Here is a 12,459-nt window from a genome sequence, read left to right as displayed (position 1 = left end):
GCAAAAGGTTGGCACAAGGCATGAAAAGGCGGGACAGGGGGGGATGTATTGGATACCATGATGGGTTGAGGATAAGTGTGAGTTTGTTTCTGTTTGTGTATGCGTACGAGTTAAGTGAGGGAGTTGCGGGCAGGGAGAGCGCAGAGACTAGGTACCTAGTAGTGTGTTGGGCTGTGCAATGCGTCCGTATGCGCCCTCCGTCCACACAGAAGCCGTGCCCCATCACATACGGCGCACGCGCTCAGCAATGTCCAAACCCCTCTACGCGGCACGCCCGGCATGGTGCCAGGCGTCGCACCATCGACCGCGTGCGCGTGCGCGCGTGCCGTGGCAGTGTTTGCGATCCCGTCGTGGGGACGAGGACACCTGACAGCTGACAGACAGACTAACTGACCGGTCAACCACCCAATCCCATCCTCTAGCCACGCCCTCTCATTTCCCCTCTGCGGCTCTAACTACTACCTAGCCAGGCACACGCCGGCAGCGCGGCCGGCCGGCTCCTTCCATCCTTGGTGCTCCCGGGGGAGCGTGGTTCCTTCCGCCGTTTCTGGACCCTTCTTTGTGTGCTCCTTTATTCTTCGGGGGCTCTAGAAACCTTCTAGAGGGCTTCGGGGGCGCGCACGCACCCCGTCCTCCTGCATGCACGCAGTGTCGGTATGCAGGCACGCCGTCTTCCTTCCTTCCTTGGCGCGCAGTGGCGGTGTCCGTGGCGCGACGTGGCGTGCTGAAGAGCGGTGTCGGTGCCTGAGTAGATAGCCTGGCTCCGTATCTGTAATTGGGCACGCGCCCTGTGCGCGAGCCCGTCGCCTGCGCCGTGGTGTGCTGTTGGGCGTGATTGTTGTCTGCTTGTCTGTCCGTTCGGCCGGTTTGGCGTGTTGGTCCCTTGTAGGGCTGACTAGCTGGCTGTCTGTGCGGGAGGATCAGGCACAGGGCTTAGTGCTTGGGGAAGGCGGTGGAAGGCGAGGGAATCCGTGGTTTGCTTTGCCGGGATGCCCGGTCTGCTTGAGTGTTGTGCTTGCTTGTGCATGTAGGGGTCGGAGGCGGGGAGCGCTATCTTGCTCGTATGTTCTCGAATGTGCTCGTGTTGAAGGGGGAGCCGTTGACTTAGTTGCTTGGCTATGCGAGGGTGGTGGGTGGTAGGTGAGTGGTAGAATTGATTAGATGTGGTTGTGGTTAAGTAATTTGATAGATCGGAATATGCGGGGGATATATAAAATATAAATAATACAAAAATCGACAACGAAAATAAATCTCAAGACGAGTATAAGAAAGTAAGCCCCTAATAATAAATGTAGAGACGCAAGAAGAGCAGAAAAGGAAAAAAGGTAGCAAGTGACATGATATAAAAATAAATTAAATTAAAAATTAAAAGCTTACCCACCGATTTACCTATCCTTCACTCCAGCCCTAAGCTAAACCACACTCTCAAGACCTCACTTACAAATCTAGCACACTTGCCCTACCACTAGCCCGTTTCAACGACGTCGTCCCCCCTGTTTCCTCACACGCTATAGCACAACGCAGATTAGAGCCTCACCCGCGCCCGTCCCGCCGCACAGGCAGCGCAACAGAGCTCTACTCTACATCGTAGAGTACTCTACTACATAGCAACAGGCTTACCTAGCACTAGCGCAGCACACAGCTAGCCACAGTACAGCAAACCTCGGGCGCAGACGCAGCGACCGAACGGAAAAGAAGACGAAGACAAAGAGCAACAGCACCAGCAACAGCAGCAAGAACCAGACCAGCGAAACAGCAAAGCCCAAGAGAAAAAAGCGCTAACCACGCAGCACCCCCGTCCCAAAACGGCAAGTACAAGCACCCAGCCACCAACGCGCACCTTAAAATCCAGACTCCGCGCCCACGTCAGCACGTTACGCGCCACCGTAGCAGTACTCTAGAGTAGGAGTGCTCTATAGTAGCAGGGTAACATAGCATCCATCCATCCATCACGCGTCACCGGCACCCGGGGCAGCATCGACCGACCCGCCCCCCACGAACCTGGACCTAGACCTCTCCACCATCGCTTGCTCGCTAGCTTCGGGAGCGAGCAGACGGGAGTGCGTGCGCGCGGCACCGCGGCACCGCGCTCGGCAAGTGGGTTTTAGGTTCGAAGGGGGGATAGAGTTGGGGGGGCGTAGGTTTCGGGGCGCGCGCTTATGGGCAGCGAGAGTGAGCTGGCTGTAGTGGTAGCGAGCGGGTGGTAGTGAGCGGTAGTGAGCGGTAGTGAGTGGTATTGAGTGGTATCGAGGAAGTGGGCAAGTGAGCGAATAAGAAGGTGCGGATGCGTAGATGAGAATATGGGTGAGCGAATGAGAGGGCCCGGATGGGCGAGGAAAACGATGCGCGAGGTGCGAGGTGCTGGGCCGCGTGCCGTGGTACTCTAGGTGTTGGCGAGGGCGCTAGTGGGGTAGTTTAAATGGCGTGAGGGGTGGGTGGGTGGGTGGCCAAGACTTGTCGGAGGGGGCCGATGGAGGCTGGCTGGTTGTGCGTGTACTGTGTACGTGTGTGGGGGAGGAGAGGGAGGTGATTTTTTCGTGTGGAGTTGTTGGTGGTTGTGGTTGTGGTGGTGGTACATATGGAGTACGGCCTTCGAATGGTAATACAAAGTATTGTAGAGGCGGACGTCTGCATACACGCATGCATGTACTCTGCCCGCCTACCTAGAGTACCTAATCTACCTACGCTCTCCCTCCCTGCACCCCCATCACGCCTCACGCCTCACGCCTCACACTCGCGCCCGCCGCCTCACCCACGCAAAAAGCAACACCACAGCCCCAAAACCCGACAGGAAGCACACCACCACCAGCAGTAGCAGCAGCAGCAGGCGCAGCAGCACACCACCTTGCCAAGCGCCGCACCGCCAGCACCATCTGCAGGTACACGCACACGCACACGCACTAGCGCCCTCGTCCCACCCCCAAACCAACCAGCATACCCAACCAAGCAAGCACGAGGACGAGTAGAGTAAGCAAATCCAACCCAGCCCCAGCCCCTCCTCCCGGGTGGCCCGCGGACCGGGCTACTGGCGCGCAGCATGCATGCAGCAGGGCCCTGCGTCCCCGGGGGCTCGGGACTCGGGACAGAGCAATGGGGTACGAGCAGAGGGCTTGCTTGCTTGCTTTGTTGATCGAGTAGGTATGCTTGCTAACTCTAGAGTACCTTACTATCGATCGCGCAAAGCGCACTGCACTGCACTGCACCCACTCATAGTAACGATAGCCACCCACTCGACTCGAGGACGCCGCTCTTTGCCGCAAAGCCCGAGCCCCGACGCGCAGAGTAGAGTAGGTTTGGCGGCGCAGTGGTGGCTGGCGTCTACGTGCGTTACGCTGCCGCAGGCCGGCGGCGTTGTGGTTTTGCAGCAGCGGAGAGGAGCGGGACGAGAGGAGGAGAGGAGCTACTCTAGAGTGCTTTACTCTGGGTACTCCTAGAGTAGGACTGCCCAGGAGGAGGACTGCCCTGGGTGGGAAGGGGGATGGTGGAGGGGGCGCAACAACGATGACGCAAGCCGACCCCCTCTAGAGTACCTACTCTAGAGCAGGCACGCGCACTCTACCCGTGATGACTCCCGTCTCCGCCTGTGAACCTAAATCTATTTCTAGCGAAAGGAGCGCGCGCGTGCTTGCGTGTTTGCGAGCTTGCGTGCGCGCTTGTGTGGAGATAAGCAGCAGAGCAAGCAGATCGAGCACCTACCTATCCGGGCAAGCGTTGCGGGGTCGACTGTGGAGAAGGAGGGGGAAGTGCGGTGCGGGATTGATCGGCGGTGTGGAGAGAGAGGGATGAGGAGTCGGCGAGTGGAGATGAGGGGAACCCTACTCGTAGGACTCACTGCTAGCGGCGGGAGACGCGCCGAGAGGGGTTTGGTGCGCTGAGTAGTACTCCCAGAGTACTCGTAGAGAGGAGCAGCGGGGGTGCGAGCGAGTCGAGTCGTGAGCGGTGCCTACTAGGGGTGAATAGCTGGGTACTCTAGGTACCCGGAGTATGGGTAGAGTTGAGGAGGCGACGAACTACTCGTACCACCAGTACCACTGATAGGAACGCTACACAGCTACGCTGCTGACAAGACGGACGAAAGACGAGCGCGGGAGCTGCTGTGAAGAACTCTATTGGCTGGTTGGCTGGCAGTGGCAGAGAGTCGTTGCCCATTGGCCGCTGCCATGCTTTGGTAGCCGGACTCGTCGCTATCAGCCTAGCTACCCAGCAATCTCAGCAAGCAACAGCACCACCCGCTCCGCTGCGCCCACGCCCCCCCTACTACTCTACTCCTATCCCGCACCCCAAACCACGCCGTCGTCAACGACATCACGCTGCCCGCAACGCACTGCCGCCCCCTATCATTTCGTCTCGTCCCGTCTCCCTTTCCTTCCCGCCCCGTCGTCGTTGTCGTCTACTCTACTCGCTGTACACACGGGGCGCGCGCCGTCGCCGCCTCTCGCCCAATGCGCCCCTCCCCCATCCCATCTCCTCCCGCACCCCGGGCCTCACCGGACAAAGACAAGACGCAAAAGCCTGCTGCGCCTCGACAGCGCCCGCACGCCCGCGCGCACGCGTCCCGCCGCTGCCTCTGCCTTGTGAGACGAACGCGCAATGCATGAGCTTGGTCTGGACTCTGGCGGCTCGGAGCCCATGCGCCACCGGGCATGTCTCTCGAGCAACCGACGCTGCTATAATTATCCGTGACGGCATGCGTGTGCGCGCAGCCATTGCGATCATGCGGCTCTCGCTGTGGTGAGTCTGGACCCGCCGCCCCGGGGATGGCGCACTTTGGGGGCTTGCGCGCGGGCGTCTTGGCCTCGAGCATGGATGGGGGCGGGAACCAGGCCAGTGACGAGACAAGACAGCGACGGCGGCGGGACCACGCGAGCACTGGCAATATTGCGACGACGATATTGGCGGTGTGGCTGGTCGAGACGGGACGGGACGGAATGAAAAAAAAAAAAAAAAAAAAAAAAAAAAAAAAAAAAAAAAAAAAAGACATACCAATAGCGCCGCGTACGCCCGGATAATGGGAAGGATTGGACTCGATAGCAAAGGCGGCGGCGCCAGACTGTGAAGGCCACTCCGCACGCGCAACGGTTTTATAGCTTGAGGCGTGTTTTGCAAGTCGTGGCAGAGATAGAGTCATGCGTCGACGAATTGAGACGAGGGCGCGGACGGATCGGGCAAGGGCGGGCTTTGCTAGCGGACGGGATCGTGATTGCGATCGTAATCACAACGCCGCCATCCGTGATGCTTACTTTGGATGGATATGGATGAAGACGGGTCGGGACTCGGGACGACGGTCGTACGAGGGGACGCGTCTCCGTATTGGTGAGAAGAAGCAAGGCGATTTGGAAGGAGCAGTTCTGACGTGCCCGTGGATCCTACTTGGACGTTGGTGCGACGGGCACGTGGAAAAAAGAGGCTGGGATAGAGAGTGTTTGCGTGTCGTGCTAAAGTCTGGGGTTGTCAGGTTAACGCGCGGGCAATGAATTGAGTCAACGACGATCGAGCGACCCGGTGTGCTGGAACCTTGGCTGGATGTCTCGGATAGGCAATTAGCAGGAGGCTGTAACAGCGCGGGAATTTTCCTGGGGGATGCGCAGCTCATCTCATCATCATCAGCAGGCAATCAGACAGCACCATCTCCTGTTGCTCATCATACTCGCCGAAACAAGGAGAATCTGCAAGTCTGGAGATGATGAGCGCACGCGGCGCGCGGCGCGACGGGCGGGACGCCGCAGCAGGAGACGGCGACGCAATCGCAGCCCATCTCCCAGCCTGCGCAGTGCGTCCGTCAACACAGCCAGCCTGTGCGACGTTTGCGAGTGTTGCGTCTCGTGATGCGTGGAATGCCAGAGAAGTTGCGGTGATGGGGAGTGGATGCCCCTGACGATCCGGGAGACGCCGCAGACGACGTTGGTTTTGGTTGGAGTCGTCGTCCAGTGGCGCAGAATGAGGGCAGAATGATGTCGGCGATCAAATTATCACAGAGTCGATCTCTCGCAGGGAGCTTATCTGAACGGGCGGATGACGTGAAGATGGCTGGCGGCCGTTCGTGTTGCCGCGCGCGCTGGCGTTTCGAAGCAGCGGTGGCGTGAGGGCGTCAGGCGCGCGACCCGAGGCAAAAAAGTAAAGCCAATCTCCGGAGTGCTGGCGAGGATCGATTTAGTGATGGAAGACCGGGAGAAGGAGTATGGAAGGGTCCGTGGGTTTGTGCAGGCGCAGTCGGGCCTTTGAGGGCAACGAGCAATCTCCTGCCTGTTCCTGGCCTGTTCCTGGCGAGGGCAGCCTGATGTCACTCGGCTGAAACAACTGCGGTCAGACCGCCTCAGCCCTCTGCACAAACACCCTCCCCTTTACCCCTGCAACGCCCCCCGGCCCTCATGCCTGCTCCACCCAAGCCGCTATGGCCAGCGCCAGCTTATTACACCATTGTCCGTGGATGCCTGTGACTTTTTTGCCTGTCCAAGCCATAAATACGTCCTCAGCCCGCCGCTACTTTGTTTGCTCATCATCACCATCAACCACCATCACCAGCAATCCAACACTCTCCAACACTCTCCAACAAACAACAAAGTCTCTCTCAAAGACTCTCACCCTCTTCACCAAAATGCCTGCCGCCACCACTCTTCCTCCTTGCCCCGGCCCCCCGCCTACCAGGCCTCTTCCTCCGGTTCCTACCAAATAAAGAAACCGCCATCGACGACGACGACGACGACGACGAGTAGTCTCTTCTCTCTCATCACAGTCTTCTCTCTCCTCTACCAACAACAACAACAACAACAACAACGGCTCTCACGACTCTTGTCACGCAATCGCTTCATGTCGACCCATTACATCATGGCATCGGAAAATCATCTCTCTCGCGTCAATCTCCCCTCGTCGCGCCCGCAGATCCAGCGTTTCAGCGTCCGTCACGGGTAGAGCGACCCCACCAACACCGCCTTTCCTCTTCGAAGCGCAAAATCCATGCAGCGCCAGCGAGCAGTCAGCAGCCAGCACCCACCAGCGGGTACGGCGGACCTGCCGCCGCCGCTACTCCAGCCGACCGTCGACCATGACCGCTTGGGGTTTCGGCCTTAATGCGACGCTTGGCCGATCGAGCGCTGCCTCCGCAGATCGCCCTTCACATGCGCTGCAACCCGACTCTTTGCGAGCAGCAGCGCCTTATCGCGACATCTTTTACAGCCTCCGCCGCCTGACTCTCGCTGCTCCTCGCTCGCCCGCCAATGACAAGGCTGCGGGCTCGGCCTCGTCCCTGTGGGATCGGGCTCTAATCGTTCGCTTGAACCACCACCACCACCACTCAACCAACCATTGTAATTGATAGCGCCTTCAGTTGTCTTTTACCTTTGGGAGTTTTTCTTTCCTCTTTCTTGTTTTTGTTTTGCAATCACAGCATCAGTGGCGCCGGGGAATTGTAAGAATACGGAATCATGTCTTGGGGGGATCTGTATCATCTATGGTTTTCTGTTGTTTGCCTCTTTTACGCGTTCGTTTTTTGTTTGAACATACCCGGGTTGCCCATCGATGCGCCCACTCGTATCCTAGTCGCTTTTAGCAATCAGCCTGCCTCAGGCGAATGCCAAACACATGCTCAAAAAAACCTCTTCGTTCTTGCTTTGCAGTAGTGATGTTTTTTGCTTGCTTTTTCCGCCCGCGGCGATCGCCCTGCTTACTTGCTTCTGCCGCTGCTGTTGCCTTGGCTGCCCGCCTTCCTCATCCTGTCAGCCTTGCATGTTTTTGCCGCCTCTGCTGCTATAATTGAAGATGCTGATGAATTCATGCATGCAAAGTAAGCCTCGCATTTTCTCCTACGGAACATGCCCCTCGCGCCTCGTACCTTGCCTTAGAGGCATCGAGGCGTCGACGCTGTGCGACCACACCGCCTCACCACCATCACCAGACGCGGAAGACATTTCCCCCGCCGGACCGGGCGTCCGAGCATCCTCATCAGCAGCAGCAGGAGGAAGGAAGGAAGGAAGGAAGGAGCTCGCGGCACCAGCGCCACCACGACAGGAGAAGACCATGGAAGGCGAGCCGGAGCCGAGCGTCCGTCCGCCCGCCGACCCGCCCACCCATCCACCTATCCGCCGCCTTGGGTGGAGAGGGGGGAAGGGGGGAGGAGAAACAGCGCGCATTCCACTCCACCGCCGGTTCCTCCTCCTCCTCCTCCTCCACCACCAGCAAAGCAAAGCAGGACTTCCTCCCTTGGGGCGGCGCCGATCCCCGCACGCCTCCGCGCTGATCCGTCCCGTCGCAGGAGCAGGTGGCTTGATGATGATGAGTTGGGAGGGGTGCGGTATTTGCGGCGCTGCGGGTCTACAAAGTGGCATGCGTTAGCAAGGTGGGTGGGCACGTGTGGAGGGAGGAATCAGCATCAACCTAGGGCGTAGGGAGCAGAAGCACGTACGCAGCAGAGCACGCAGGACGCACGCTCGGCGCCAGCAAGCACGTGTGTGCCATGTGTGCATCCGTCCACTAGCTAACTCTACGCGCTGACGATATGACGCAGTCGCAGCCCGATACGCGAGCGGTTCATGCGGTCGCCGAGTGCGACACACACTAGTTGCCTACCACGCTACTACCTATCGCGCGCACACGCTGGCGGTCTTGGATGCGAGCTCGGCCGTGTCGATGGCTGGCTGGCTTCGTCGCAGGCTCGCGAGCGGCGGCACGAAAGGCAGACAGACAGCGCCGCGCCAAGGCCTCGCCTGCACGTCCTGCTGCACTGCACTGTCGCTCGCGCTCCTCCTCCTCATCTTCCCTCTCCTCGTCCTCTTACATACTCTGGCTTGCAGCTTGGCTTGGCAGGGCAGGGCAGGGCAGTGCAGCTCGCTCACGAGCCAGCAGCAATCCCGCGTGCGCGCCTGCGCGCCTGCATGGCTGTTCGGCTCGGCAGCAGCGGGAGCAAGGTGCAAGGGCAAGGGAGAGATAGAACTCGAGAGAGAGTAGTGTGGAGAGGCCCTCGTTTCGGGGCGCAGAGCGTCGTGCTGGGGGGATGGATGATGGCACGAACGATAGCACGGCGGTGTTATGATTGCGCTGGGGGCAGCCATGCCTGCCCATCGTCATCATCACCAGCCTACCATCATCATCAAACCTCTGGCCGCCGTCCCGCATGCGCGGAAATCACGGCTGCGCTATCAGAGATGAGCTGCTTTACTAGCAGTGCTAGCGCTGCTGGCTTGATTGCTTGCTTGCTTAATTGATTGCGAGTTATCTCTCCTCAGCATCATCATCAGCAGCACCTAGCAATCATCTCTCCTCTTTTTTTTCGCCCCCGGACCGCTGCCCACTGCCCGCTGCCCGCTGCCCGCAGGTCAGCATCTCCGCATGGCCATGCAGGGCGCGTGCGTGCCGTGTCGTGAGTCTTGTCTCAACTAACGAAACGCCAACCTAGCTTGCTAGCCCTTGGGGCGGGAAAGGCGCAAAGCCGCCAAAGCAAGCAGCGGGTACGGCGGCTACGACACACGACGTCGACACACTCGAAAAGCCCGTGAGCCGCACCAGCACCTACACCAGCACCAGCACTGCCAGCAGCACCATAAAAAAAAAATAGCATCAAGAGCTCCCAAGCGGCTCTGCCGCTCTGACCCTCGGACCCCCGCCCCAGAATAAAATGTTAAAAAAAAAAAAAAAAAGAAAGGTCTTAGTAGTTACCAATGCCAACGACCAGCCGAATACGCAGGCCCTAGGTGCCTACATACCCGCAGTCACCCAGCACGACAACTACAGCGGGCGCCGCGCAGCGCAGCAGCCGTAAAGCCCGTAAATCCGCAATACCCGCAGCGAAGCCAAGCCAGGCGACAGCAGCGGGCAGCACTTAGCACAGCAATGCGGAGCGGCGGAGATAGCGCACAGCAGATCATCCGCGGCGGCTTAGACCCTTTTTTCATGCCTTGCTTAATGCTTTCGCTTTCTCTCTCTCGCTTGCCCGCTCCCGTTTCGCGCGCCGCGCCCGTCGTGGGTGTATCGGCGCTAGCTGGGCTTGGGCTCCCGCTCCGACGACGGCCGGCAATAATAGTAGTAATCTGCGCTTCAATCAATCTTGCTGGGGCCGCTGGTGCTCGTGCTGGTGCGTTTTTGGCGACCCGGTGGCGCCCGAGTGCGCGGATGGAAGGGCAGCTTGTTTGTTTGCTTGTGTGCGTGTTTACGTCTGTGTGTTTGTGTGTGTGTTTATGTGTCTGTGTGGGTGCGGGAGCGCTGCGCGCGTGCGTTTTTGCATTGATGATGGATGGTGTTGGGTGCTTTGCTTTGCCCGCGTTTGCCTACTTTCTACCTACCTACCTACCTAGGTACCTACCTACTTGACCGTTTTGCCACCGCGCTCGTTCTCTCTTCCTTTGCATTGCCATTGCAGACCCAGTCCTCCGCAGGTAGAGTGCCTGCAGCAGGGGCGCATAGGTATTCCCCGCAGCCGAGGATCCCGCGCGCACGCGCAAGAGAGAGGAAAGTAAAGATCCGGTCCCTCCCGCAGGCGCAAAGCGCCGCAACAGCAACAGCAACAGCAGCAGCAACAGCAGCGCCGATACCTGCCGCGTTGAACGGTGAGGCGGGCGGGCGGGCAGCACGATTTCGCCCGCCCGCCGGACCAGCAATAATAGCAATGGCAATGCGCGCAGCGGCAGCTTGGCAGCGATTCAGCAAACAAACAAGCAGAACAACCTAAGCTCCACTCTCTCGTCTCGCGCTCGCATGGACGCAACCGACATTGTGCCTTCGAATCCGCATTCCGGTACGGAGGACGGAGTACCTACGGAGTATCGGCGCAACAAAAACGCAGCGGCGCGCACTGGGCGGGCGGCAGCATGCATTGCCCACATGGCCTCGCGAGCGCCCACCGCTTGCTGTCGCCCACTTTGAGAGCTCGCGTTCTGTACCGAGTATCGCACTGCGCGCAGAGGCAATGCCACGCCATTGCTGCCACGCTGCTGCGGCTGCCACGAGAGAGCGTGCGTGCAAGGACAGGCTGTGACAGTGGCGCCGAGACGGCACCACCAACTACCACCACCACCACTGCACCGCTACTTCAAGCACCACCTACCTCCCGCTACCGCCTTTTCCCCCAACCAACCTAACCGACGTAATAGTTGCCCACTACTGGCGCTGGACCGTTCACCACCACCCACGTTGTCGTTGTTCTCCTCTCATCACTCGCGAGGGACGAGCGAGTCAATGCAAGACCAATCCCCCAGTGTGACATCATCCCTAATCAGCCCATCGCGCACATCCACATCTACTACGTATGTACCGCTGCGGCCAGGGCCTGCGGGCCTAGCTCCAGATACATAGTGTAGCCGAAATCGCCAAGACGGGACGGGCCCGAAGGTTAATCGCACGCCGCGGTTGGCATTGTCGCTGGTGTCACCAGCTAGTACCTAGTACCTAGTACAAAGTATCGCCGCAAAGGTAGCGAGCATACCACGTACTATGTATGTACAGCACAGCAAAACCCCGTGAGTAGAAACCTTCGAACGTACGCGAGAGAGAGAGAGAGAGAAAGAGAAAGAGCGGCAAACCTCCCGACGAAAACGACATCCCGCCGCCCGAAGCAGGCAAGCCCGCTGCCGCTGCGTTCATGCAAGCGGCGCCCGCTTCCGGCGGGGTTTTGCTCTCTCTGCCTCTGCCTCTGACTCTCTCTCTCTCTCTCTCTCGTACCAGGCAGATCAAGGCGCGCAGTGGGCACCCGCACACGGCAGCGCAGGACCGGAGAAAACGTCGACGAGTCGGCCGTGGCCGTGAGTGAGGCTGCCGAAACGGGCTGCGCGCAGCCGGACGATTGCGGACAGCGGGTGCGGCTCTTTTCCACGACGAGAGATTTGTTGTGGGCAAGTAGGCGTGGTGGTGCACCTGAACCGCTGCGCTGGAAACACCGCTCTTGGCTCTCTGCGGCGGCGGCCCCACATACTTGCGAGACTCTTTGAGTGAGACTGAGGAAGAGGGGGACTTGGCGGTCATGCAAACTTGCTGGGTAGAGGTAGAGGTGGGTAGGTACCGTGGTAGGTAGGGTTGGTTGTTGGTGCGAATGCCTACAACATACAACGGCAACCCCATGCCGTCAAGCCCTCGAACCTACCTTACCACGCAGGTAGGCAGCCCGCTCAGCGCGGCTCAACCGGCGCAGCGGCATGCCGCATCTCCGTGTGCACAATACACAAGCAGGAGTCCCACATGGCGCAGATAGGTCCCTCGCGCCACGGCTTACGGAGTATTTCCTACACACCCACCTACCTATCCGCACAACAACCTAACACCACTCACCACCCAGCCCCCCTAGTCACTCTCTCCACAACCAACTTACCACGCCGCCGGTCCTGGACAGCTGGCTGTTTTTCCTTTCTGCACGCCTGAAACATCCACTCCTGCACGTAAAATGATTGCATAGCATAGCTTGCGCATGCGCACAGACAGACCAGACGCCCGCACTTGCTCACTTACTCACTTACTCGCTTGCACGCTTGCTCGCTGTCG

The 12,459-nt window shown here is 59.2% G+C and overlaps 5 protein-coding genes across 5 annotated transcripts; 3 read left to right on the top strand and 2 right to left on the bottom strand.

Annotated features, from left to right (window-relative positions):
- Positions 1-4,269: 4,269 nt before the first annotated feature.
- Positions 4,270-5,354, bottom strand: K452DRAFT_44867 (uncharacterized protein). Its single transcript, XM_033546681.1, has one exon. It carries the CDS (start codon positions 5,126-5,128, stop codon positions 4,391-4,393), a length of 738 nt encoding a protein of 245 aa, XP_033396783.1. The 5' UTR covers positions 5,129-5,354; the 3' UTR covers positions 4,270-4,390.
- Positions 5,355-6,613: 1,259 nt separating this feature from the next.
- K452DRAFT_288441 (uncharacterized protein) lies at positions 6,614-7,724 on the top strand (the record flags this gene model as incomplete). Its single annotated transcript, XM_033540655.1, has 1 exon — positions 6,614-7,724. A coding segment is annotated over exon 1 (266 nt), but the record flags the coding sequence as incomplete, so codon positions are not given.
- Positions 7,333-8,427, top strand: K452DRAFT_44849 (uncharacterized protein). Its single transcript, XM_033546679.1, has one exon. It carries the CDS (start codon positions 7,756-7,758, stop codon positions 8,326-8,328), a length of 573 nt encoding a protein of 190 aa, XP_033396781.1. The 5' UTR covers positions 7,333-7,755; the 3' UTR covers positions 8,329-8,427.
- K452DRAFT_44850 (uncharacterized protein) lies at positions 8,428-9,510 on the top strand. The gene has a single exon (XM_033546680.1). It carries the CDS (start codon positions 8,526-8,528, stop codon positions 9,195-9,197), a length of 672 nt encoding a protein of 223 aa, XP_033396780.1. The 5' UTR covers positions 8,428-8,525; the 3' UTR covers positions 9,198-9,510.
- Positions 9,511-11,140: 1,630 nt separating this feature from the next.
- K452DRAFT_44817 (uncharacterized protein) lies at positions 11,141-12,340 on the bottom strand. Its single transcript, XM_033546678.1, has one exon. It carries the CDS (start codon positions 12,040-12,042, stop codon positions 11,374-11,376), a length of 669 nt encoding a protein of 222 aa, XP_033396779.1. The 5' UTR covers positions 12,043-12,340; the 3' UTR covers positions 11,141-11,373.
- Between the last annotated feature and the right edge of the window lie 119 nt (positions 12,341-12,459).

The sequence above is a fragment of the Aplosporella prunicola genome (assembly GCF_010093885.1).
Source record: "Aplosporella prunicola CBS 121167 unplaced genomic scaffold K452scaffold_15, whole genome shotgun sequence".
NCBI lineage: Eukaryota > Fungi > Ascomycota > Dothideomycetes > Botryosphaeriales > Aplosporellaceae > Aplosporella > Aplosporella prunicola.
The sequence above is the reverse complement of the archived record's forward strand: the minus strand, read 5'-3'. Positions and strand labels throughout refer to the sequence as shown.